The 24740-nt window shown below is 53.8% G+C and overlaps 2 protein-coding genes across 3 annotated transcripts; one reads left to right on the top strand and one right to left on the bottom strand.

Annotated features, from left to right (window-relative positions):
* The first annotated feature begins 645 nt into the window (after positions 1 to 645).
* Positions 646 to 7529, top strand: ATP1B2 (ATPase Na+/K+ transporting subunit beta 2). The gene is made up of 7 exons (XM_030296672.1): positions 646 to 1356; positions 3134 to 3262; positions 3506 to 3610; positions 3744 to 3949; positions 4174 to 4230; positions 5019 to 5117; positions 5229 to 7529. Exons 1-7 carry the CDS (start codon positions 1245 to 1247, stop codon positions 5391 to 5393), a joined length of 873 nt encoding a protein of 290 aa, XP_030152532.1. The 5' UTR covers positions 646 to 1244; the 3' UTR covers positions 5394 to 7529.
* Positions 7530 to 12244: 4715 nt separating this feature from the next.
* Positions 12245 to 24732, bottom strand: TP53 (tumor protein p53). Of its 2 annotated transcripts, none has more exons than XM_030295518.2 (11): positions 24625 to 24732; positions 16366 to 16467; positions 16206 to 16227; positions 15858 to 16112; positions 15236 to 15422; positions 15042 to 15154; positions 14699 to 14808; positions 14285 to 14421; positions 14124 to 14197; positions 13744 to 13850; positions 12245 to 13195 (listed from the first exon to the last, which is right to left on the bottom strand). In XM_030295518.2, exons 2-11 carry the CDS (start codon positions 16437 to 16439, stop codon positions 13114 to 13116), a joined length of 1161 nt encoding a protein of 386 aa, XP_030151378.1. In that variant the 5' UTR covers positions 16440 to 16467; positions 24625 to 24732; the 3' UTR covers positions 12245 to 13113. The 2 variants fall into 2 exon arrangements, with proteins under 2 accessions (XP_030151378.1, XP_030151376.1); XM_030295516.1 differs by having other exon boundaries at positions 12245 to 13198; positions 24625 to 24724.
* Between the last annotated feature and the right edge of the window lie 8 nt (positions 24733 to 24740).

Genomic DNA, 24740 nt, shown 5'->3' on the forward strand with positions numbered 1-24740 from the left:
CTAGGGGCTAGGGATGTGGTGACGGGGGGAGTTGGGTGGGGACATGGGGAAGCCCCTAGGCTTGGAGAGAACCAGGGGCTGTGGGATTGGAGAAGGAGGTGTTGGGGGGAGCTGGTAGCGGCTCCCCCAAAGGGAATTTCCCTCCTGTGGTGGCCTCTCTCCATCCTGTGTGGCCTGTTCTAGCTTCCATCCCGGCGGGTCTAGCGCCCTGGCTGGTGCCTTCTGTTTTTCTTGGTCTCTGGCTCTTTCTCTATCCCTCTCACATTTGGCCCTGTCTGTCTCCGGATCTTAGTCTCCAACGGCCGGCCTGGGGCCCCTTCGCCGCAAAGATCGGCTTCCCTCTCCAGCTCTGTCTCTCTCCGGGGTTCCCTTTGCCTCCACTCCGCCCGGACACGCCCTCCATCCCCTTCTTCCACCTGATCCAGTGTGGTACCTGGGGTGGGGGGAGGGGAGAGACCTCCGGGTCTTAAAGAGGCGGCAAGGGGGCGGACCCAATCCCTCTCTCCATATTTGCATATGCATGAGGTCGCCCGGGCCAGCGGCGAGGAGGCGGGGCTTCTGGGGGTGGGAAGGGGGCGGGCCCCCCACCGCCGCCGAGTATAAAGACTGCGCGCCGCGACCGCCGGCCCCGCACTGCTGAGGAGCGGAGCCTCGGCCCGGGGGACCCCCGTCCCTGGCTGTCCCCCAATTGCGCGTCCCTGCCCCACCCCCGCGGCCGAGCCACCACTGGTGTGGCGGTCTCCGCTTGGCGGAAGAGCCTTGAGCGGCCACCCGGTCCCTCCCCACGGCCTCTTTGCATCTTGGATTTCGGGGCAGCCCCCTCCCCCACCCCTCCCTTGCCTCCTTGCACCCCTATTTTTTCTGCGCCTCGCTCGGGTTTTGCAGCCGTCTGTTTTTGCATCCCTTTTCATTTTGTTTCTAGAAGGTTTGGGGGGTGAGGCTGCGTCGCACCCCTTTCTCTTTCTAACCTCCCCTGCTCTGACAGCCCCCTTTTCATCGGAGCCCGGGGGCGGGGTGGGGGGGCGCTAGGATCGGTGCATCCCACGCCGCGCTGCCAGCACCCCGCAGCGCGTGGCCGTGCACCCCGGAATTTGCAGCGGCTGCCCATCTGGGGAGGGTCTCCCTCGCCCCCGCTGCCTTCGCTCCCCGCGCGTTCCGGAGCGTGGCGGGGGGGCTTCTGCGCGCCGCACCCCAGCTTCTCCGCAGCCCCCCGCCCGGCGCGGGACTCGCCCCCCGCCGCCGAGATGGTCATCCAGAAGGAGACGAAGAGCTGCGGGCAGGTGGTTGAGGAGTGGAAGGAGTTCGTGTGGAACCCGAGGACGCACCAGTTCATGGGCCGCACCGGGACCAGCTGGGGTACGCAGGGCGGGCCGCGCGCGGGGCGGGGCGGGGGTCCTCCGGGCGACGCCCCTGGGGGCACCAGGTCCCGCGGGCTCGGCCCCGGTTCCCTTCCCGGGTCCCCGGCGTCCTGCCCTTCCCCCCCACCCCCCCGCCCTGCCTGGCTCCGGCCTGGGAGGGGGCCGAATCGCCGGTCTAATCTCCCCGGCCGGCCGCTGCGGAGGCGGAGAAAGTAGGTCACTGCCGCCTTCCCGCCCCCCGCGGAGCCCCCTCGCGCGGGGGGTCGCGGGCTCTGCGCGCGTGTCCGCGCCGCGGCGCTGGCGCTCCCTCTCCGGGCAGGTCCGCTGCACACGGCCGCCCCCCCCTTCCCCAGAAGAGCGCCCCTTCCCTCCCTCTGGCTCTCACTAGCTCGCCAAGCCCGTCTATTTTTAGCTCGTGCCCATCCCCTGGACCCTGGGAACATTCATGAGGGGGCGGGTCTTGGAGAGGTGGGGGGGACCGCGGGGGGGGGCTCTTCACAGCGGAAGTTGTCAGTATCCCGCTGCTGTTTGGAGCTTTCTCTGTGGCTGCTTTGTGGGTGGGGGGCTGTTGGAGAGGGGTGGCCCTGGGAGGTTTTGGAGGTTGGATGTTCGGCTCCGATGTCGCAGGCGGAGGGAGGAGTGGTCACCAGTGGTGAGACGTGCGCATACATCATCCGGCAGAGTGTCCAGACCTTCCCAACCCACAGCGGGACTGCGAGACTCGGGTGTAGAGGGAGTTGTCCCCAGGCGAGGGTCTGGTGCTGGGCTTGAGTGCAGGTGAAGGGTGGCATTCTTCCAAAAGGGATTGTTAAGCTTGGGAGGTCAAGCATAGGGGAGCCTGTTGTGACACAACCTACAATTCCTCCACACCGGTTGAACACTGTTCCCATCAGCCCACCCACCAGGGCAGTCCTCACCTTCAGGAAACTGGGGAGTCCAGTCCCTGGGGTGGAAGGGATCGGTGATGGCTCGGGGAAACCTGGAGAAGCTTCATGGGGACAGTGTCGTCTGAGATAGAAGGACAGGGGTTCCTGGGTGGTGGGGTGGTGGCAACAACAGACACTTAGGCTGAGGAGTGACGGAGTTACATGTCACATGCGGCAAGGACCTGCTCCCCGCCCGGAAGCCTCCGGGACATTCTACCTTTGCTCAACCGCCTCCCCCTGGGTGCTGTGCGTGAACTGGGGGGTGGGGTGACCGCTGAAGGTTCGGGGCGGCTCTGAGAGATTTCGTAGCTAGACGGCAGCTGCGTCCAAGGTGCCACTTCTGTGGGGCGCCAGGAGAGAGAAGAGTTTGCTGTCTGAACGTGAGGGTCCGCGCTCTGAGGGGCGGGGTGAGAGTTTGGTTGCGAATGGTGGCCAGGGCCAGCTTGGAAACTCATCGCGCCGGACAGCTTTAAGCACGAGGACCCATGAAGCAGTAACAGGTGCTGTGCCTTTGTAGGGCCGCGAATGGTTGACAAGTTGGGAACGGAATCTGATGCCGAATGACCGCGGCCTGTACTTGGGGTTGGCCCAGCAACGAGAAGTTAGGTCTCTTGCGGCCTCCACGAGGCTGGGCTTCACTATGGGACCGGAGGGGGCGGGGGGTCGTGGCTGGACGCCAGACACCAGGGCCTGCTTCCAGCTCCTCTCATTTTGCTCCCAGGGGCAGGCTCTCAGATGTCCCCGAGACTCTGTGACCCGTCCGGGTGCAGAACGTCTGAGTGGGAGAGGGGTCTGCGGGGATAGGTGAGGTCATCTTGGAACCCGCTGACCCTGTTTCCTCCTCCCCAGCCTTTATCCTCCTCTTCTACCTCGTCTTCTATGGCTTCCTCACGGCCATGTTCACCCTCACCATGTGGGTCATGCTGCAGACGGTCTCTGACCATACCCCCAAGTACCAGGACCGACTGACCACACCGGGTGAGTGATGCGGCTTCTGATGACCCGGTTACCACGTGCGGGGAAGTCCTTGAAGTCTGCCTCCTTCCCGTTTCCCGCAGCTGAGAGCTTTGTGATCTGGGAAGGTGCTGTGGGGTCACAGGAGATCTCCCCCTGTCCCCACCCCGTCCGTCACCCTGCTGCTCCGTGTCCGGTTTCCTCCCTCCGTGTGTGGTCCCTCGTCGGATATGCATACGTATACGTATATGCACTTGTCTGGTGCAGGCTTGATGATTCGCCCCAAGACTGAGAATCTTGATGTCATTGTCAACGTCAGTGACACTGAAAGCTGGGACCAACATGTTCAGAAGCTCAACAAGTTTTTGGAGCGTGAGTGAGGGGCCGGTGATGTGGCCGTGCAAGGGCTTGGGCAGGCGATCGGGGGACCCTGGAAGCAGGACATTGGCCCCGTGACTCTCTCTCTCTCTCTCTCTCCCTCCCTCTCTCTCCCCCGCCTCCTTAGCTTACAACGATTCCATCCAAGCCCAGAAGAATGACGTCTGCCGCCCTGGGCGCTATTACGAACAGCCAGACAACGGAGTCCTCAACTACCCGAAGCGTGCCTGTCAGTTCAACCGGACCCAGCTGGGCGACTGCTCTGGCATTGGGGACCCGACCCACTATGGTTACAGCACCGGGCAGCCCTGTGTCTTCATCAAGATGAACCGGGTACGGGTGACCTTGGTCACCAGGGAGAATGAAGGAGGGGGCTGGGGTCATCATCTGCGGGCAGTTGCTTCCTTTCACTGGGGCGATCTGGGGAGGTTTGAGCAGCTTCGAGAACCAGAGGCGTGGGGCCGTGGGAGGCCAGGTTCTGTGGAGGGGGGGAGGCTGGACACGTGTGTCTTCGCCACCTTGTTTCTCTAACTCCTCATCCTCTCTCTTCATTCCAGGTCATCAACTTCTACGCGGGAGCGAATCAGAGCATGAATGTTACCTGTGTGGGGAAGGTGAGTTTGTGGGGCCCTGTCCACCTGCCCGTCTGTTTGCCCTTCTTGGCCTGCACGTAATTCACTCGTGTCTTTCTGTCTCCTTTGCTGTCAGAGGCCCCGTCACTCTAGGGACAAGGGGGTAAGAGGGCGTGCCAGCGTGGCTCCAACTCCCAGGGGCTCCCACCACTCTCTCTTGCTTCTCTCTAGATGCTCTCGCGTGGATAGACACCCACCTGTCCGAGCCCACCCAGGCCTCGGCCTCTGCTTCTATGCCTGACCCCTTCCACCTTCTCCAGTCCCTGATCACCGTGTCTTCCGCTCCCCCTCCCGTGTGTCTCACCTTGCTCTTCAGTTCTTTTTAGGTTTCTGGTAGTTAGGGCCACCTGCCACCACTCAGTTGTCCTGGGAACCCTGCGGCCCCCTCCTCTGTCCTCTCTAGAAACTTCCCGTCCCCCTTTACACACGCGCACGCACACACCCTCCCCTTCCTTCCGAGCCCTTACTCACTTATCTGTTCTCTCTTGGCTCTGCTCCAGAAACCGATTGCTGAGACCGGGGTAAGAAGGTGGTGTGGGAGGATAAGTGGGCGGCTCCAGGGTCATTAACACCCTTCAGGACTTCCCAGTCTGACGGAGAGACAGGACAGCCCCTCCTGCACACATGCACACACAGACTCACAGCCCAAGGGAAGCAGATTGGAGCCAGAAATCACTTGGGGCGAAGGAAGAGTAGAGGGCAGTCTGGAGAGCTTCTGGGTTCCTGCCGCCCCTAACCCGCTCTCCCCCTACCCTCCTGCTCCCCCACAGCGGGACGAGGATGCTGAGAACCTCGGCCACTTTGTCATGTTCCCTGCCAACGGCAGCATCGACCTCATGTACTTCCCTTACTATGGCAAAAAGTTCCACGTAAGTTTCGTGGGAGGCCCGGCCCGGTGGCTCCGCCCGGGGAGCGGGGTCCTTGGGGAGGAGGCTGGAGTTGCCAAGGGCCTGGACCTGTGCTCTCCTCCTCTGGCCCAGGTGAACTACACGCAGCCCCTGGTGGCCGTGAAGTTCCTGAACGTGACCCCCAATGTGGAGGTGAACGTAGAATGCCGGATCAATGCCGCCAACATCGCCACGGACGATGAGCGGGACAAGTTCGCCGGCCGCGTGGCCTTCAAACTCCGCATCAACAAAACCTGAGGCCCCTTCCTCCTGCCCCCACCTCTTTCCTATGGATGCCTCTGGAATGTCCCTGACCCTGCCTGATCCCTCCCTCACCCGCCCCAAAGGTATTTTTTATAACAGAGCTATGACTTGTTTGAGCCTCACGCCCCTTTTCTTTACTTGTGAACCCAGCCTGATGGCCATTGTGGTCCCCTGACTTCCCTCCCGTCTCCACCCTCCCCTCCGGATTCCAGCTCCGTCAGAGGCAGGGAGGCAGGATCCCAGGAAGGCCGGCCCGAGGAGTTGGGGGCCGTTCTGGTTCTGGTTTAGCTGTGAGTGGGGTGTCTCCACCCCTGCTGTCCCCAGAGAGCAATAGAAAATGCCTGCCTGCCCGCCCACCTGCCCACCTGCCCACCTTCGCACCTGCCTTCACCCTCGTCCACCTCCCCCCCGCCCCCCACGCATCTCCCTCCATCCCTGGTTTGCAGACACGAACGTGGCCCTCCATTCACCTTCCTCTGTCTCTCCCACGCTTTCTGCCTCATCGACACCGTCACCGTCTTGGCGGCTTCTGACTTTATCCGGCTCCTCCGGCATTGGCAGGGGTGTCCCCATGTCCTCTCCATCCCCGTTCCCTCCTCTGAACGACAGCTGTCTGTAACTGAGGACGAGGTGGCTCGGTGGCCCTTTCCCTGTCTTCTGGCACATTTTTCTCCTCGCCCTGCGGTGACTGGCGCGAGCTGGGGACGAGGGTCTGGAAGAGGAGTCCCTGTTGGTTCTTCTTGAAAGTTCTCTTCCTGTCACCCAAACAGGCACTCCTCGGAGGGATGGGGTTGACCTAGGCTGAACATCCACTTTGTTTTTTTGCCGCCGACGGCTCACTGTCTCCCTGTTTGTTTTCCCAGAATATCCTTCAAGTTCCCTTTCCCCAGAGCGCTGGGGGAGGGCAGCCATTTTGGCTGGGTCCCCAGTGGCCACCTTGGAAACGTCAGCTGGCTGTGGGACTGTTTCACCTCCTTCCCCTGGGCCCGGAGCCACCCCCCCTCCTCCCTCTGGCTTCTCTTAGCACGTTATCAACTAATCACTAGCTCCTCCCCTCTCCTCTGCCTCTCGGCCTAAACGCTGCCAATAGCCCCCCAGTCTAGGCTCTGAACTTCTCGGCCCATCTCCTTCGGGACCCCTTGGCGTTTTTAAACGACCCCGTAGTGCCCATAGAATGTCACATGAGGGGCCTCTGGTGTTCTTGAGTGATCGTGCCCTTCATTTCTGCCCTCTCTAACTCCCCATTTCTTTTCTGACCCTGCAGCCTCCACACCGCCCCCCCCCCTTCAGATGGACCCTTCCCTCCTCCCCTCTCACTGGATCTGAGTCTCTTCCCTTGGGGTCCCCCATGTTTTCCTGCATTCCCCTCGCCCCAGTGGTCTCTCTCTGCAGTTATTTAATGCCTGTGTCAGATCTACTGTAAAAAGAGGATAAAGTACAATAGAATGAGAGCAATTATATATATAAATATATATCACACACGGAACCCTGCGTGTGGGTTGTTCCTTTCTGAGCATTCGGAAGAGCTCTGGGAAGGGGAGGGAGGCGATCTGGGTGATTTGGGGGTCGCCTGGACCTCGGGGGTCCTGCTTCCCAGCTTTGACTTCTTCATCCAATGTCCAAACGTCTACCTTCCAGATCGCTCCTTCTTTCATACTGTCTTTGAGACGGCTCAGAGCAAGAGAGGCAGGAAGCCTACATCCCTTTGTTGGGCGATACTTACGAAGTGCCTACTGTGTGCATTCTAGGCGCCGTGAAGATACACTTTTGAAAGAGACAGACTTCCTGCTCCCAAGGAGCTCCCCAGTTTAACGGGAGAGGTGAGGAACACGCGAGAAACTCTCCTGCCAGGTAGACCTAAACATGCCTCCAGGGAGGGGAGAAAGCCAGTGAGGAGAATATTCAGAGCGGTCAACGGGCTTTCTTTCTACTCCGGGGCTTCCAATGGCAGGTTTCTTAGAGCCTTAAAGGGTGAGGTGGTTGGGGAGAGAGAACAGCCTCCGCAAATGCCCTGGGACATGGGGAAAGTGGACCGGAAGAAACAGATCTCAAAAAACAATGTGAACCGTTAGGACCCTGATTGGGGGTGAAAGTATACACACAGCATAGGAAAAAAAAAAAAAAAAAAAAGGGACGGACAGGTGCACAGTACGGTGTTTACTGTGACATACGTGGATGGGTTTAGAGCTACTTTTTATTTTCTTGGGCTTTATTTTTGTTGGTTTGCTTGCAACGGAGTTAGGATTTGCCTCGCAAGATAGCTTTATTGCACAAGCATCCGTATACACGATTTCATCACGAATGAGTTGTATACGCACACGCGAACGCACGCGCACAACCTGCTGGGGTTTGCTCATTATCATGCCGGAACTGGATCCTATCGTACCCGCTTTTGTGCATTTCACTGTTTTTCACTCAATAAATTTTCTTGTGCCATTATGCCACCTGGTAGAGCTCGAATGCATATATTTATTTATTGAGTTATTTAATTTATTAAAAATTTTTTTTCAACGTTTATTTATTTTTGAGAGAGACAGAGACAGAACGCGAGTGGGTGAGGGGCGGAGAGAGAGGGAGACACAGAATCCGAAGCAGGCCCCAGGCTCCGAGCTGTCAGCACCCGGAGCCCGACGCGGGGCTCGAACTCACAAGCTGTGAGATCGTGACCTGAGCCGAAGTCGGACACTCAACTGGCTGAGCCACCCGGGCGCCCCTGCATATATATTTTTTAGATGGCTGCGTGGTATTTTTTTCCCGTTGGGTCATTCTTCCCTGAATCTGTTCAAGCTCCTTGACAGCTACAGATAGAAACTGTTTTCTGCATTGCAAAATTCTGCCCTGCCCCCCTGCCCTAAGCAATGTTTGCCTCTTTGTTAAAGTGTTAGGTCTTCCTTCACATGTCTAGTTTTTTTTGTAGTTTCTGGGCATCCAGTCACTAGAGCATATGCCTATTATCTAGATTTTTGTGGGTGTTGGCGGGGGGCGGGGGGAGACTGGATTTTAATTTCATTAAAATTTTTATTTTCCCTTCAATTCCCCTGATCTTTATTTCTTTTTACGTGTGGTGTAATTCAGAGTTTTACTTTTTAGTTTTCTTAACCTCACTTTACTTTTAAAAAAATCTAGGGAGCCTGGCAGGCTTAGTTGGTAGGACGTGTGGTTCTTGACCTTGGGGTTGGTGAGTTTGAGCCAAATGTTGGGCATAGAGTTTAGTCAATAAGAAAACTATTTATTTATTTATTATTATTTAGAAATCTTTTTTTTAAGTTTATTTACTTATTTTAAGAGAGAGAGTGTGGCGGTGGGTAGAGAGAGAGGAGAGAGGGAATCCCAAGCTGGCTCTGTATTGACCGTGCAGAGCCCAATGTGGGGCTTGAACTCATGAACTGTGAGATCATGACCTGAGCTGAAGTCGTATGCTCAACTGACTCAGCCATCCAGGAGCTCCAAGGGGGAAAAAAATTTTTTTTTTTAATGTTTATCATTTATTTTGAAAGAGAGAGAGACAGGGGAGTGAGCAGGGGAGGGGCAGAGAGGGAGGGAGAGAAAGAATCCCAAGCAGGGTCCACGCTATCAGCACTGAGCCCGATGCGGGGCTCAAACTCATGAACTGTGAGATCACGACCTGAGCCGAAATCGAGAGCCAGACTCTCAACCAACCGAGCCATGCAGGTGCCCCATACCAAGCTATATTCATTTGATTTCGGTCGTTTTAAGTGTGTTTTCTGTTACCTAGGAAAGTAAGTAGGTTTCCCTCCATTTTTTTTTTTTTTTTTTGTAATCTCTACATCCGACACAGGGCTCAAACTCATGACCCTGAGATGTTTAAAACATTTATTTATTTACTTTTTAAAAAGGTAATCTCTACGCCCAACATGGGCTTGAACTCATGACCCTGAGGTCAAGTGTTCGTGCTGTTCTGAGCCAGCCTGGTTCCCCTCTCTGTGACTTTTTGAGAAGATAAAAAATATTTATCTACTATCTACCTTATTAAATTCTAACTCCAAGAGCTGTTTATTATGGTCTCTAGAGTGCTTAGGCGCATGGTCCTATGATCAAAAAGGCAAAGAGATACTTAACCAGTGTTGTTTTCTTTCTTTCTTTGATCCTCTTGAATGCATTATAACATTGTCCGTATGCATCCCTGTATGGTTCTTTAATCGAAATTCTCTTAGTGTTTAGCCATTCAGATATCTCCTTGTATTCTTAATTTTGTTTTGAAGGAATGGATGCTGACATTTAATCAAATTCCTTTCAGCATTTCTCGACAGGATCATATTTTTCTTCCTTAATTTGTTAATGTCACGAATTATGTTGATAGCTTTCTCTACAAAATCAACTTTGTGCCCCCGGAATGAACCTTTACTTACAGCGTTAGTCTTCTTTTAATTCATCAATGTATTCTGATACTATGTTGAGAGTTTTGCTTCTAAGTTAATTTAGCTTCCAGGTTTTTACAGTCTTTATTATCAGGTTTTATATTAATGAAACCACAACTTTACATAAATTGGAGATTTCATTCTTTTCCTGTGGCACAGAATAGTTTAAGTTGCATTGGACCAATCAATGGTCCTTGCTGTGTTTTCAACAAGCCCTTGAGTTTTTTAAAATTATTATTATTATTTCATTTTTAAGTAAACTCTACGCCCAACGTGGGGCTCGAACTCATAACCCCGAGATCAAGAGTCACATGTTCTGACTGAGCCAGCCAGGAGCCCCTTCTTTTCCTTTTATAAATTTATCTTTTTTCTAAACTCCTGCTTTTGGGGGTGCCTGGATGGCTCAGTTAGTTGAGCGTCCAACTCCAGCTCAGGTCATGATCTTTCTTGCATTCTGTGAGTTCAAGCCCCGCGTCAGGCTCTATGCCGACAGCTCAGAGCCTGGAGCCTGCTTCGGCTTCTGTGTCTCCCTCTCTTTCTGCCCCTCCCCCCTCACGCTCTTTCTCTCAAAAATAAAATAAAAACATAAAAAAAAAATAACCTCCTGCTTTGGATTTTACCCTTTCAACCAAGTTTGCTTTCTTTTTCAACAATTTGTATCATTTTTAGGATGCATGCTAGGTTCCTTTGGTTTCTCTTTCTCCTTTTTTAATATTTATTTATTTTTGAGAGAGACAGAGTGTGAGCAGGGGAGGGGCAGAGAGAGAAGGAGACACAGAATCGGAAGCAGGCTCCAGGCTCCCAGCTGTCAGCACAGAGCTCGATCTCACAAACCGTGAGATCATGACCTGAGCCGAAGTTGGACGCTTAACTGAGTGAGCCACCCAGGCATCCCAAGAAATATCCCAAATCCCAGTGGTACAGGGCTTGGGCTCTGAACTTGAGAGCAGGGGCCACGTCTGCCATGGGCCCCCACGTTCTAGAACAGAGCCAGGCAGAGGAAGGCACCGGTGAGTGCCTGTAGCCTAGACAGATGCCTGGATGAACGCGAGGGAAGGAAGGCAGGTAGGACCAGAGTCAGGGACCCAGTGACCTGTGGTCACCTCTGCCCATCTCAGAGTTGGCCTGCGAACCCAGCCTTGTTCCCAGCCCAGTGATCTATCGGCTCACGGGGGTTTGGGCAGAGCCGGATCGGATCTGCTTTCTGAAGGAGCAGAGCAGAAATGGACCTGGTCCCATTGCTGGGTGGGGATGCAGTCTAGGGAGATGCGAGTAAGGGGTGCCGGGTGCTGGTCAGAAGGCATTTTCAAGGTGACCCGTCTGGAGGAGTGAGGAGAGGGAAGAAGTTTCGAGAGCGCTGGTTTGCCAAGGCCCCGGAGGGTGGGGAGAGATGGTGAAGCTTCAGGTCTCTGAAGGAGATGGTTCCAGGTCTCCCGGGGAGCGTTTGGCGTTCCCCGGCGAGAGAAAGAGAAAGAAGGTGGTCTTGAGGCCAGGGGGGCTGGTGGGTGCACGGCCATCTGGGACCCTTGGGGCAGGCCACGCCACTCCCCATAGGCACCCTCAGCCTGGTTGAGGAAGCTGAGAGGACGCTGGCCCCAGAACCCTCTCTGGACCTTAGCACCCCTCCCTCTGCCTCCAGGGAGGAGGTGGGCCAAGCCATGTCCCCAGTGTCTGGCCGCCCCTCCAAGCGCTGGCTCTGGCAGCAGTGGGTGATGGAGAGAGCTCCCCCCCCAGCCCCCCTCCCTGGGAGCCAGCAGCACCGAGGAACAGGACAGGCGGGGGAGCAGAGCTCCCCAACCTCAGCTCTCCTCCCTACCCCAAGAAGCCCTTTGAGGTTTTCCTGGCAGAGTTTAAAGCTTCAATTCATTGAATTGCCTGGCCTGAGGCCCAGGATGAGGGGATGCCGGGAAGGCCCCAGCCCCGCACCCCGGCCCTCACCTTAGCCGCCCCCACTTTCCTGGGACCCTGGCTGGCAGGCCTCCCCGGCTGTCTTCATCCAACGGCACCCACCATCTTCCTCCTCGGGGACCCAGGTATCCTGCCCCTTTCTTGTGAGCAGATGGCCACCCCGGAGGCTCAGGCTTGCTAAATCAGACATTTAAATCCCATAATCCTTGGTGAGAGGCTGACAGAGGGGGGCAGCAGCCCAATCCTAGAAGCAGGGGCAGGAGAGAACCTTGTGCCAGCCCTGGTAGGGCAGGGGGGCGGGGGAGGAGGGACAGTTGGTTCCCGAGTTATGAATGGAGTCCCCCCCTCCCTTGTTGTCATGCAGCCCGCAGACTGACCCAGTCTCCAGCTTTTGTTCTCCTCCCGGAACCCCGGCGTGGCACCCCCCCCCCCCCCCCCCCCAGCCCCCACTCCCCGGACACTCAGGTGGCTGCCTCCCAACGTCACCTCCTGACTCGCCCCTGCGGCACGGCAGGCCCCACGCAGCCTCCACGGGCACCCGCCCCTCAGACACACAGGTGTTAGCAAAACTTTATTGTAAAATAAGAAACCGATATAAAAAGGGGATATAAAAAGGGGAGAGGGGGAAGGGTGTGGGGAAATACGCAGATGTGCCTCGAAGAGTGCAAAAGAAATTGATCCTGAGGAGTCGGGGGCAGGGAACAGACCTTGATAGATACAGATCCTACACCAGGGATCGGATCCCTCGCGGGCGTAGGACAGAGTCAGACTTCCTTTTAGGAAGTGAGGTTCGGCGAGAGGGAAGACAGGATTCAGCCGGGCCAGCAAGGAGGGGACCCCTGACCAGCTGTCCCGGTCGTAGGAACTTGATCATCCCATCCACCAACAGGGACGTTAGGGAATCAGCACCCGTGAAGGCACCAAGTCTCAGACATCGCGTAATAAAAAAACTGTTTGGGGGCAAGACATGTATCATTTCATTAACCCTCACAACAAACACCGTGAGGTAGGTATGGTTATTAGCATTTCATAAAAATGGACAATAAAATCAGGACAAATTCAATAGCTGGTTAAAATGGTAGAGAACTGGGCTTGCGGCCCAGCGTATGATTGGTTCTAGAACGCTCTTTATAGGCAGGAACATTCTCCTATCTCCCTCACGGTTCCTCATAGTAAAAAATCTTAAAAAACTCGGTTGGAAGGTCCCACCTCCCCCTACTAACCAACTACGTAGGCCAACTTTGTTAGCAGAGCCTTAGGCTAAGGTAAGTGGAAAAATTCATGGTGTTTCCGAGGCATACCTGTACCAAGCAGGGGAACAGACCAAGCTTGTGTGTTCAAGCTCCCAAGTCCCAAAAATGCCAGGGAAGGAAGACAAGGGTGAGGGTGTCAGTGGGGGGGGGGGGGGGCCCGGAAGGGGAAGGACATCAGTCTGAGTCGAGCCCCTCTCTCTTCAACATTGGCTTTTTATGGCGGGAGGTAGACTGCCCTTTCTTAGCCTTCAGGTGGCTGTTGGCGAGACAAGGGGCAGGGAAAGAGATGACGTCAGTGAGTGGGAGGCGTGTCTCAGATCCAGGCTCTGAAGGGCCCCAGGCAGGAGCAGGGGAATTTAAGCTGAAATGGTCACCACCACCCGCGGATGTGTTTACTGAGCACCCGGGGTACTTCTGGGTCCTGTCGTCGTCTTTCCCCACCCCGTCTGACAAACAAGGAAACTGAGCCCAGTAAAGGGAGTCGCGAAGCCACGCAGACCTGCTGGCGGTCGGCAGGGCTGGGGGACTGTCTCAACCCTGCGGTGTCTCATACTCCCACATGGTTATCAGGCCTCTATTTGGGACCCCAGCTCTGAGCTAGGGGTTGCTGGAAATGACCAAGAGGCACGAAAGGGGGTGCAGGATACAACTGGGGGAAGACTGAAGCATGACTGAGCAGGGCAGGTCCCACTTTCAGGGCACCAGTTCCTTTTTGCCTTGAAAGTGGGATTAGAATGGAGTCCTGTGGCCTTTCGCGGCAGGAAGGCAGGGGAGCGGGGCTGGGAGAGGGCCCAGGTCACTCACCTGGAGTGAGCCCTGCTTCCGCCTGGCTCCTTTCCACTCTGGGCATCCTTCAGCTCCAAGGCCTCATTCAGCTCTCGGAACATCTCGAAGCGTTCACGCCCACGGATCTGCGGCAGGGGAGGAGGGGGATAAAGAAGTATTAGGGCGAAAGTCACAGTACCACTTAACGCACCTTGTGACTGGAGATCTGAAGTTAGGCACAACCTTGAGCCATTGTCTTAAGGCACCACTGCCCCCTACTGGCAAACGCCCTAATTGCAGGCAAAGCCGTCAAGCAGAAAACCACATTTTGAAACAAATCTTCAACCCAGTAATATTAACTTCAAAGGAATCGGGGCACCTGGGTGGCTCAATGGGTTAAGCATCCCGCCCTTGATTACCTGAAGGGTGAAATATTCTCCATCCAGTGGCTTCTTCTTTTGTGGGGGAGTAGAGCTGGTGCTGGGGGGCAGCGCTGGGAAAGAGGTGAGGAACGGCGAGAGAAGAGTAAATTTTGAGCCGAACTGCACCCTCCCTGCCTCCTCTCGTCCTGCCCGCTTACCTCGCTTAGTGCTCCCAGGGGGCGGCTCAGGGCAAGGCTCCCCCTTCTTGCGGAAATTTTCCTCCTCGGTGCGCCGGTCTCTCCCAGGACAGGCACAAACTCGTACCTCGAAGCTGTTCCGTCCCAGCAGCTTCCCACTACCCACGTAAGAAGACAGAAGCTGGAGGCAGTGAGGGAGATGGGGCCCCCCTTACTCCCCACCTCCTTCATCCTATGTGGAGCCTAAAAGCCTAAGGAGTATCGAGAAGCCGGGTAAGAGAAGGTCCCAAAGCCAGAGAAAAGAAAACTTGGAGGCGGAGGGTGGGGGACAGCAGAGGAGATTCCACAGGCGGGGATGGGAATGTGCGGGAAGGACGGGACGGGCGGTAGCACGGGAGAGAGTGGCCTGGGGCAGGGTGGCGTGCGGGTCCCTACTTGGAATCTTCCAGGGTGATGATGGTGATGATGGGCCTCCGGTTCATGCCCCCCATGCAGGAACTGTTACACATGAAATTGTAGTGGATGGTGGTACAGTCAGAGCCGACCTGGGAGAGAAGATCCGGCCGAGTGAGGCCACCCAGCGCCGGGCAGGCCTGCAGTGTGTAGGCTGGTTTCCTCAACCGTGGATTGGGGACCACCCGGCTGGCCGTGCACACCGCACACGGCCGTGGGGAGGTTGAATAAGAAGGAGAAAGCCCCCCCCCCATCTCCCACCTGGACGGCCGCTGACAAACCCCTCCCCCACCTCCTCCCAGAGACCCCAGATGCCAAAGCAGACCTCGGGCGGCTCGTAGGGCACCACGACGCTATGTCGGAAAGTGTTTCTGTCGTCCAGGTACTTGGCATGCAAGTTTCCTTCCACTCGGATGAGATGCTGGGGAGGCGCCAGACCTGAGAGCAATCGGGGAGGAATCAGGGGCCGGGGGACCCTAGCAGCAGGCCCTGCCCCATCTGTAGCCCCCGACGGCTCACCATCGCTACTGTCAGGGCAGCGCTCGTGGTGGGGACAGCGCCTCACGACCTCTGTCATGAACTCTGACTTCTTATAAATGGCCATGGCTCGGACACAGGTTCCCGGTGGGGGCGGCGATCGGACCCACAGCTGCACGGGGCAGGTCTTTGCCAGCTGGCAAAACAGCTTGTTGAGGGGAGGGGAGTACTGTGAGGGAAGGAGAAGGGATGGACAGGTCAGGGGACGAGTGCCCGGGGCGGCGGTGGGGTGGGTCACATGCACCAGCACCACTTATACACCAACCGGAAGCCGGGGGGAAAGGTGGCTCCGGATGGCGGGGTCGGGGGTCTTTATCCCAGAAGCTCACTTACAAAAGCCAAGAAAGGAAGGAGTGAAGGAAAAAAGAAAAGTTCCAAGGCCCCGTGAGCGAGGCTGACTGGAACAGGACGGGTGCCGGAAGCCCAAGGTCAAAGGGGAAATGTCAACTTTGGGACAGGGGCAAGGCCAAAGGTCACGGGCCAAACTAAATAGGTCGGATGTAGGAAGACTGACAAGAAGGTAAGAGAGGAGGAATCCCAAAGTTCTGAACAGAGAAAGCCAGGGGGGCTACGGCCTGGAAACCGGCCCCTCAGGGCCACTGACCGTGCAAGTAACCGACTTGGCTGTCCCCGACTGCAGGAACCCTAAATGGAAACCATAGGCGCCCGGGTAGGTCTTCTGCGAAGGGACAAAGGATGACAGGGGCCAGGAGATGGCTGGCGCAGGGGTGGCTGGCGCAGGGGCTGCTGGTGCCGGAACCGCTGACATTCCGGAAGCATCATCTGGTGCTTCATCCAGCCAGTTTGCGACATCTTCCGAGAGCGGCAGCTCATTCATCGCTGAGGACAGCTCGGAAGACTGCAGGGGGGAGAGGCAGGAGTCAGAGGGCCAGGTCTCCGGCCCCTGTCCCCATAGTGTCCCCCCCAGCAACCCCCCACCTCCAGTCCTTACCAGAACATTGTTTTCGGGAAGTCTGAAAGACAAGAGCAGAACGTCAGTGCTGGGGTTTGTTTTCTACAGAGGCTCCACCGGGGGGCTGGGGAATGGGGTGGGTGGGCAGGACTGGGGGGTCCTGGGGGGCTGGCAGGGAGCCGCCCCGCCCCCCACTTACAGGTTCCACAATTCCGAAAATGTCTCCTGGCTCAGAGGGGGCTCGATGGTGAGTTCCAACGGCGGCTCCTGCATTGTGGCCCCTGGGAGGACAGTGCGGCCGCTGTGGAGGGAAGGAGGGTCCGGCATGAGACACACCCAACCCCGGGGTCCCCCGTCTTCCCGGGAACAGGGCTGCCCCTGCCCGACCCTTTGCCAGCCCCTCGCACATGTCCTCCAGACACAAAGGTACCCAGAGAGGGAATCCTAACCCTCCCACCACTGAACCCACAAGCCTTCGTGGAAGGGTACCCTACTTCTGCTCTCTTTCCTGTTAAGAAGGATGAAGTGACTGTCAGCCACTCCCTCCACCTGGGGGACGATCCCTCCATGGACCCCTGACATTCCCCGCCAGATCCCTTCATCACAAAGCCTTCTTCTTTCTTTGGTTTTTTTTTTTTTTTTTTTTTTTTTTTAATGCTTATTCATTTTTGAAGGAGAGAAGGACAGAGCGTGAGCAGGGGAGGGGCAGAGAGAGAAGGACACAGAATCCAAAGCAGGTTCCAAGTTCTGAGCTGTCAGCACAGAGCCCGACGCGGGGCTCGAACTCACGAACTGTGAGGTTCAAGAACCTTTGACAGGTGTCCTGTCAAAGAACCACCAGCCAAACTCTGTCATCTGATTCTAATTCCAGGGTGGTATGCCATCAGACACCTTTGCTTATTCCTTTCGGCTGTTGCCTCTGGGGGACTAGAAACTTCCTCAGTGCAGCCACGTTATCTGTTGTGCTCACCTCAGTAATATAGGTAATGCCAGATGCCTTGCATCTGGTTGGGCTCTCTAACTGTAAGTGAATTGTCGTGCCCCAGCCATGAGCAAGCGGGCTGTGAGCGGTCCAAGGGGCAGGCGAGTTCAGAGGGGTGGTCCCAGTCCGGGCCGGGGCACTTGCCACCATCTCGTGGCACCTTCCCTGACTCCAAGTTTATCAGCTTTGCGAGAAAACACACCTGCCGCGTGGGTCCAGGTTCATTGCTTTTTTGTTGCTGTCTCGTAGGGCCTTGACAAACTGTCACCCCCCACCCTCGTCCCAAGCAGCTTTTTCCATTATAATCTCCCTTAACATTCGCCTCCACCTGCGTGGGATCCAGGGCGCGCTTTCTTGTGGGTTCGGTTTGTGAAATCCTTTCAAGCGCCTCGTCTCATTTGTCTCGGTCACCTGACAGGCGAGGAAGCCCGAGTCCCAGGGAGAGGTGAAGTGAATTGCGTGCCTGACACACAGGCGAATGAACGAGCTTTTATTCAAAATGACCGTTCAAACGTCTAGGAGTAAGATGCTTACTTCGTCACAGACGACTCTGCAGAGCCCTCTTTTGTAATCAGTTAAGGCTGGAGGTGCAGATTTGGGGTTGACAAAAGCCCTTGGATTAAGAGGTTGGCAAAGGGCTGCCTGTCACGGCGGCTAACGCTGGCTGAGGGGGGTATTGGCTACGCACGCACGTGCGTGGAAGGAAGCAAGAGAGGGCCCCAGCGGGGAGTGATCCCAAACATTTAATTTGTGGGGACGGACCAGGACCCCTCCTCCATCAGCGATCAAAAGAACTTTGAGATTTTATGCAAGGGAGCTCAAGAGAACGGGGAGGGGGCTCAGAAGTCAGAAGGGTTGAAATTGCACTGTTACACTTGCTGGGTGACTTTACCTATCTTAACAGGCTAGCCTTTTGGCTTCCTCCCATGCAGGGCACTGAGTTTTTGTGTGTTTAGTGAAAGGTCCCCAGGACCAGGGAACATGGAGCAGCTGTGGCAGACAGATCACGGGCTCGGGAGCCGGACAGGCTAGGCCTGCATCCCCGGCGCACCACCTAATATTCGCAGGATTTGGGGAGGTGAGGGTTAGGGTTAGGGTTACTTAACCTCTCGGAGCCTTAAGTGTCCTTTGCTCGAAAACTGCACCTTACTTATCACGGATGATGTAAGGAGCTGAGAAAAGTGCCTGGAGCGTAGGAAGAGCCCAAAATGTGCCACAGCGGGATGTGTGGCAACGGTTAAGTCCGAGACTCAGTCCCGCTGGGAGGGACACAGCCCCACAGACAGAGGTCTCCCTCTCTTGGTCCTGGGCAGCAACTAAATTCTCAGTGTTCCTCTCTCGAAAATGCACAATCACTAGGAAACCTTTTCAGAGCAGGTACTCCCCACGGAGAAGAGCCTCAAGGGCCATTAAATGAAACTGTCAGAAGCGGAACCAGACTTTCCAAACGTCTGGGGAGGCAGGACTTGACACTGATATCCCTGGCGGGAAGGCCATAAACTCAGCTGGGACTCCAAGGGCAGGCCCACCCCACTACCATCATGACAATGGCTGCTGTTTGTAATCAATCCCCACAGGGGCCCACTGCTTTCGGTGGCTTATCTCATTAATCCTCTCAAGAAGCCTATAAGGTAGGTGTCATCAGCCGAGGGAACCCGAGGTTAAAGTAATTAAGTCACTCACCCGGGCTCAGGGCCAGGGATTTGAACCTGGGCTGTCCACAGCCACCTCCAAGCTCTAAATAATTATGTCCCCCCCACCCCCGGGGCTTCATCCAGAGCCTTGTGCCAAAAACATTTGTTTTGGCCGAAAGCTATTTGATTGGGGGGGAAGAAAAAAAAAGAGGGCTCTGGAAAGTAGTCAGGGCAGCGTCTGGTAAAACGGAACACCTTACTACTTTGTACCGGGAGGCTAGCGCAAAAATGTTCGTCAGTATGGTTCCCAGATGGCAGGTGATAAGAAACAATGTTACTATCAGCAGGGAGTGGCTAAATGACAGTGGTATCCTCACAGGAGAAATTTACTACAGCAATTTAAGGAAATGAATTTATTTGTATATGTGTAACTGGATATAGCTCAGAAACCTGTGGATTAAAAAATACAATTTGCAGGGCGGGAGGTGGGGAAGAGTCAAACACAGTAAAATATACGTAGTTCATGTAAATTAAAAATACAAAGACTACAGTTGACCCTTGAACAAGGGTGGGTGGGGGTTAGGGGTACCAACCCCCTGTGCTGTTGAAAATCCGAGTGTATCTTTTGACTCCCCCCAAGTTTAACTACTAATAACCTACTGGTGAGCTAGGATTGTTTTGATAGGATAGTAATGATTTCAGAGAAAGGGGGATATGTATGCTTATGGGAGGGGGGGGTACTGTCAAAGGGTTCTAGCTTGATTAATAAAGAAAAAAAAGGGGGTGCCCCGGTGGCTCAGTTGGTTGAGCGACTGACTTTGGTCCAGGTCATGATCTCGGTTTGTGAGTTCAAGCCCCACATTGGGCTCTCTGCTCTCAGCGCAGAGCCCGCTTCGGATTCCTCTGCCCTTTTCTCTCTGCCCCTCCTCTGCTTGCGCAGTCTCCAAAAAATAAAAAAATAAATAAAAAAAAGATGGTAGTCATACATGTGTAATTAACATACGGACTCAGATAAGACAAAATATTGTTATAATTATTTGGTGTACTTATTTGGTGGGAATCTAAGTGTTGTGTATTTTTCTAAAATAAAGCTAAAGAAGGAAATGACATAATACTCTGGACAATTTCACAAGCGTATGTCTAGCTGCTCCCCAGAAGCCCACCAATGTTTCTGAGGTAAAAAATCTACATAAGTCGAAATGCATAATTTTACCATTTAGATACCAAAATTGGACAAATTGATACAAGCTTGTGACCCAGCCCTGTCAAGCCCAAGATACTTTGCCATATTTCCTTCTAACAGTCGTACAGCACCATTTATTCACTTTCCTTTCCCCACGGATTCATTTTGGGGCCTTTGTAGAGGACCATTTGACCACACTCACGTGTCTTTTCCTGGGCTCTAGTCTAGTTCATGGTTGTCGTCCGACTGTAGCTTTATAGGAATCTTGAGGTCAGGTAGTTTAAGACTTCCAACTTTGTACTATACTTTCATTTCGGAGTCAGCTGATCAATTTCTACAAACGAACCTGCTAGGATTTTGCATGGGATTGAATTAAATCACTTTTGACCTCTCAACACTATTGAGTGTTCCATCCACGAATATGGTACTCTGTTATCTACAACTTCCGTAAATTCTCTCAGCAATATTTTGTAGTTTTTAATATAGAACTCTCATCCCTTTTTTGTTCAATTCATTCCCAGGATGCCATGTTTCGGATGTTACTATAAGTGGCATTGTTTTTACAATTCATTTTCTGACTTCAGATTCAATGGTTGCTATTATATAAAAATACAGTTTATGTATATTACCTTTAAAACCTGTGACCTTGCTATAATCATTTATCAGTCATGGTAGCTTTGCTTTTTTAAAGAGTTTTAGGGGCGCCTGGGTGGCTCGGTCGGTTAAGCATCCGACTTCAGCTCACGGTCCGTGAGTTCGAGCCCCGCGTCGGGCTCTGTGCTGACCGCTCAGAGCCTGGAGCCTGTTTCCGATTCTGTGTCTCCCTCTCTCTCTGCCCCTCCCCTGTTCATGCTCTGTCTCTCTCTGTCTCAAAAATAAATAAACGTTAAAAAAAAATTTTTTTTTTTAAGGATTTTATTGTTTAAGTAATCTCTACACCCGACGTGGGGCTTGAACTTACAACCCCGAGGCCAAGAGTTGCATGCTTTAGCGACTGAGCCAGCCAGGCAGTGCCCTTCATGATAGTTTTTTTTTTTTTTAAATTTTTTTTTTTTTTCAACGTTTATTTATTTTTGGGACAGAGAGAGACAGAGAATGAACGGGGGAGGGGCAGAGAGAGAGGGAGACACAGAGTTGGAAACAGGCTCCAGGCTCTGAGCCATCAGCCCAGAGCCCGACGCGGGGCTCGAACTCACGGACCGCGAGATCGTGACCTGGCTGAAGTCGGACGCTTAACCGACTGCGCCACCCAGGCGCCCCCATGATAGTTTTTCAATGAATTTTCTATTAGCCTGGCTAACACCTTCAGTACAATGTTGAAGGGGTGAGAGTCCAATCCTTTTCTATTTCCTGATCTTAGAGGACAAGCATTCGGTCTCTTGCTATTATGTATTGATGGTAACTTGATTGGAGGTGCCTTTGAACAGCCTAAGTTTTCCTTTTTCTGGTTTGCTGGGGGGTTGGCTTTTCTTTTTTATCATGAAAAGGTATTGCATAATGTCAAGTGTTTTTTATGCAGCTGTTGAAATCATCATAGGATTTTTATCCTTCAATCCATTAATGTGGCAAATTACACCGATCGATTTTTTGAATGTTAATCATCATTGCAGTCTAGAGATAAACTCCACTTGGTCAGGATGTATTTATCATTTCTATATACTATCAGATTTGATTTGCTAAAATTTGTCACATTTTTGCATATATATGCGCTAGCAGGAATACGGGTCTAAATGTTCTTTTCATGCAATGTCCCTGTCTGGTTTTGGTATCAGGATTCTGAGGATTATCCTAAAATTAGTTTGGAAATGTTACCTCTTCTTTATTCTGCAAGAGTTTGTGTTAGATTGGTATTGTTTCTTCCTCAAAGTTAGAGAAGAACAAAGGAGAAATAGAATAGAAAATAGCATTAAGGTGGCAGACTTAAACCCAAATTTTACAATAATTGCATTACATTTAAATGGGCCAAACACTCCAATTAAAAGCAATTTAGTGGGGAAAGGAAGGCTGTTAGGAGCTAGGAGAACGGGATACCCATATAGGAAAAACCAAAAATAAAAACAAAACCTTGACCCGTATGTCCCATCATGATAAAAATTACTTTAAAATTAATTAATTATGGCTCATAGACCTAAGTATAAAGCCTAAAACCCTAAAGGTTCTAGAGAAAAATATCCTAGAGTATCTCATGACCTTGGGGTCAAGCAAAGGTTTTTCTTTTTTTAAAAAAAAATTTTTTTTTTCAACGTTTATTTATTTTTGGGACAGAGAGAGACAGAGCATGAACGGGGGAGGGGCAGAGAGAGAGGGAGACACAGAATCGGAAACAGGCTCCAGGCTCTGAGCGGTCAGCCCAGAGCCCGACGCGGGGCTCGAACTCCCGGACCGCGAGATCGTGACCTGGCTGAAGTCGGACGCTTAACCGACTGCGCCACCCAGGCGCCCCAAGCAAAGGTTTTTCTAAACAGGTCACAGAAAATATTTGAAAGATAAAAGAAGAATCTTCTGCTGCTCCTCTTCAACAAATAGGCAAGCAACAGGTCAAACACAGGAGAAAACACTTGACAAAAGACTCCTATCCAGGATATATAAAGAACTGCCTGCAACGGAACACAATTTTTAAACAGCACATACACCAACTCAAAGAAATGGGGGGAAAGATCTAGAGTCACTTCCATGAAGACGTAGGAATGGCCAATAAGCAGGTGGAAATGGATCATAGTGCAGAGGACTGCAAATTAACACCACAACGATGTACCCAATATTAGGAAGACTGACAAACCACACACATGTGAGGAAGGACAGATCTTGCTGGTGGGAATGTAAAACGGGACAACCGCTTTGAAATATAGGAATTTGCAAGTTTACATCTCCTCTCTTATCTGGCAATTCCACTCCTAAGTAGTCCAAAAAAAAAAAAAAATTGTACAAGAATGTTAAAAGCAGCTTTATTAAGAATAGCCCCAAACGGGAAACATCTCAAAGGGTCATCATAAGAAGAATGGATAAACAATCCATCGTTTATTCATCCAATGGAGTAGGCTAAACACAAAGCAGCAAAGCATTGATACAAGACTGATACACGCAGGAATGTCACACGGGTGAATGTCACAGGCATCACGCTGCAGGCGAGAAGCCTACACAAAGGAGCACATACTGTGTGATTCCATTTACAGGACGTTCTCCAAAGGGCAAAACTGGTGACAGAACCCAAAGATGAGGGTCAGAGATCGACTAGGAAGAGAGGCACATCCACCTTCTCCGGGGCGATGACAATGTGTATTTTGACGGGCTTTACGCGGTGGTTAGTTGCCACGACTCGTCTAATTGCAGTCGGCGGAAACGCTACCCCAATTTCGGAACAAGCAGCACGCCAGCACCGCGCGCGGGGTCCAGGACGCAGCAGGTGCGCCGACCGCGAGCGCAGGCTGGAAACACCGCGCCCCAAGTGACTGACAGGCGAGAGGCCGGCCCCCCGTCCGCTCGGCTCGGCGGGCCCCGCCCCCCCCAGGCCCGCCCCTTCCGCCCCCGCGACGTTCGCTCTGCGTCCGAAATCGGAATGGCTGGGCTGCAGCCGGATGCCGGAGAAACCGTGTCTCCGCCACAGACGGACCGCGCATCGTCGCCCGCTTTCACCATTTAATTCTCAAACGTACCCAGTCTCGAAAATACCCAGGGCTTGCCCTCGGCACGCTTTTTAAAACCCCGTCGCACGCAATGGTAGCGTCCGTCCAGATGGCAGGCAACGGGGTGGAGCACACCATTCAAAGAGGGGGAGGGACTGAGGTTTGCATCAAAACAAATACCCCTTCCCTCCCCGAAGCGGCTGCTAAGTAGCTCGGGAAGGACAAAAAAAAAGTAGAGGAGGGGGCTAGTAGCCTCCCTCCGCAAGTTAGAGGAGCCTGTCGGAATGACATTTTCTCTCTATGCCCTCTCATCGGGTGCACAGTGAGCTGCTCCGGAAAAAGAAACCGGAAGCGCTCCTGTAAGTGGCAAAATGTAAATGCAGAGCCAAACAATAACAGGGCTCGTGGGCCTCTCCGGCCCGGACAGTCCTCCCGGGCTTCGCGGGCAAATCTCTCGTTGAGCACTTCCCACTTCCACAACTGACAGTCTAATTGGATTTGCTCCATCTAGCGGAGCCGGGGACCGGTTGGAAAGATCACTCCAGGAAGGACAAAGGTCCGGAAGTTATGGGACCTGAGCAGCTTGGGCTTCCCGGATCATCCCCCGAATAATCATTTCGGAATGGAGCCCGAGGTTCCACCAGGATGCTGTGGGCCCTAAAATCTCGGATCACGGGTCCCCCCAACCAAATTCCGAGCGTCTCATATCCTGATGCTTTGTGCGTCCTATTTCAGGGTTCCCCACACCCAGCCCTGGGATGGGGGTGGGGTGGGGGAAGAACCCTTTAGGCCGGCTGAAGGTCCCACTCTCTTGTTCAGCTCTGAGTTCGGCTGGTCCTAACATCCCCATCATCCACACCGAGGCCTCCCAACATTGCATTCCTATGTCGGTGCCGTCAACCAAGCGTCCATTCCCCCAAATCGCTAAGTCCCCAGTGCCCCATCCCCAGACCCCACAATTCTCCCAAGCTGAAAATACACGGAGCCAAGAGCCGGTGACTCAGAGAGGACTCATCTGGCTCAGGCAGGAGCTTACCCGAACCTCAGGGGAGCGTGTCACCGTCCTGGGAAGCACGCTCCGAGGCCGGACGCCAGAGGACCCCGGAGCCCAGCAGCTACCTGCGCCTAGGATGGTGGCTCTGGACTTTTGAG

Source organism: Lynx canadensis, chromosome E1, assembly GCF_007474595.2.
Source record: "Lynx canadensis isolate LIC74 chromosome E1, mLynCan4.pri.v2, whole genome shotgun sequence".
Lineage (NCBI taxonomy): Eukaryota > Metazoa > Chordata > Mammalia > Carnivora > Felidae > Lynx > Lynx canadensis.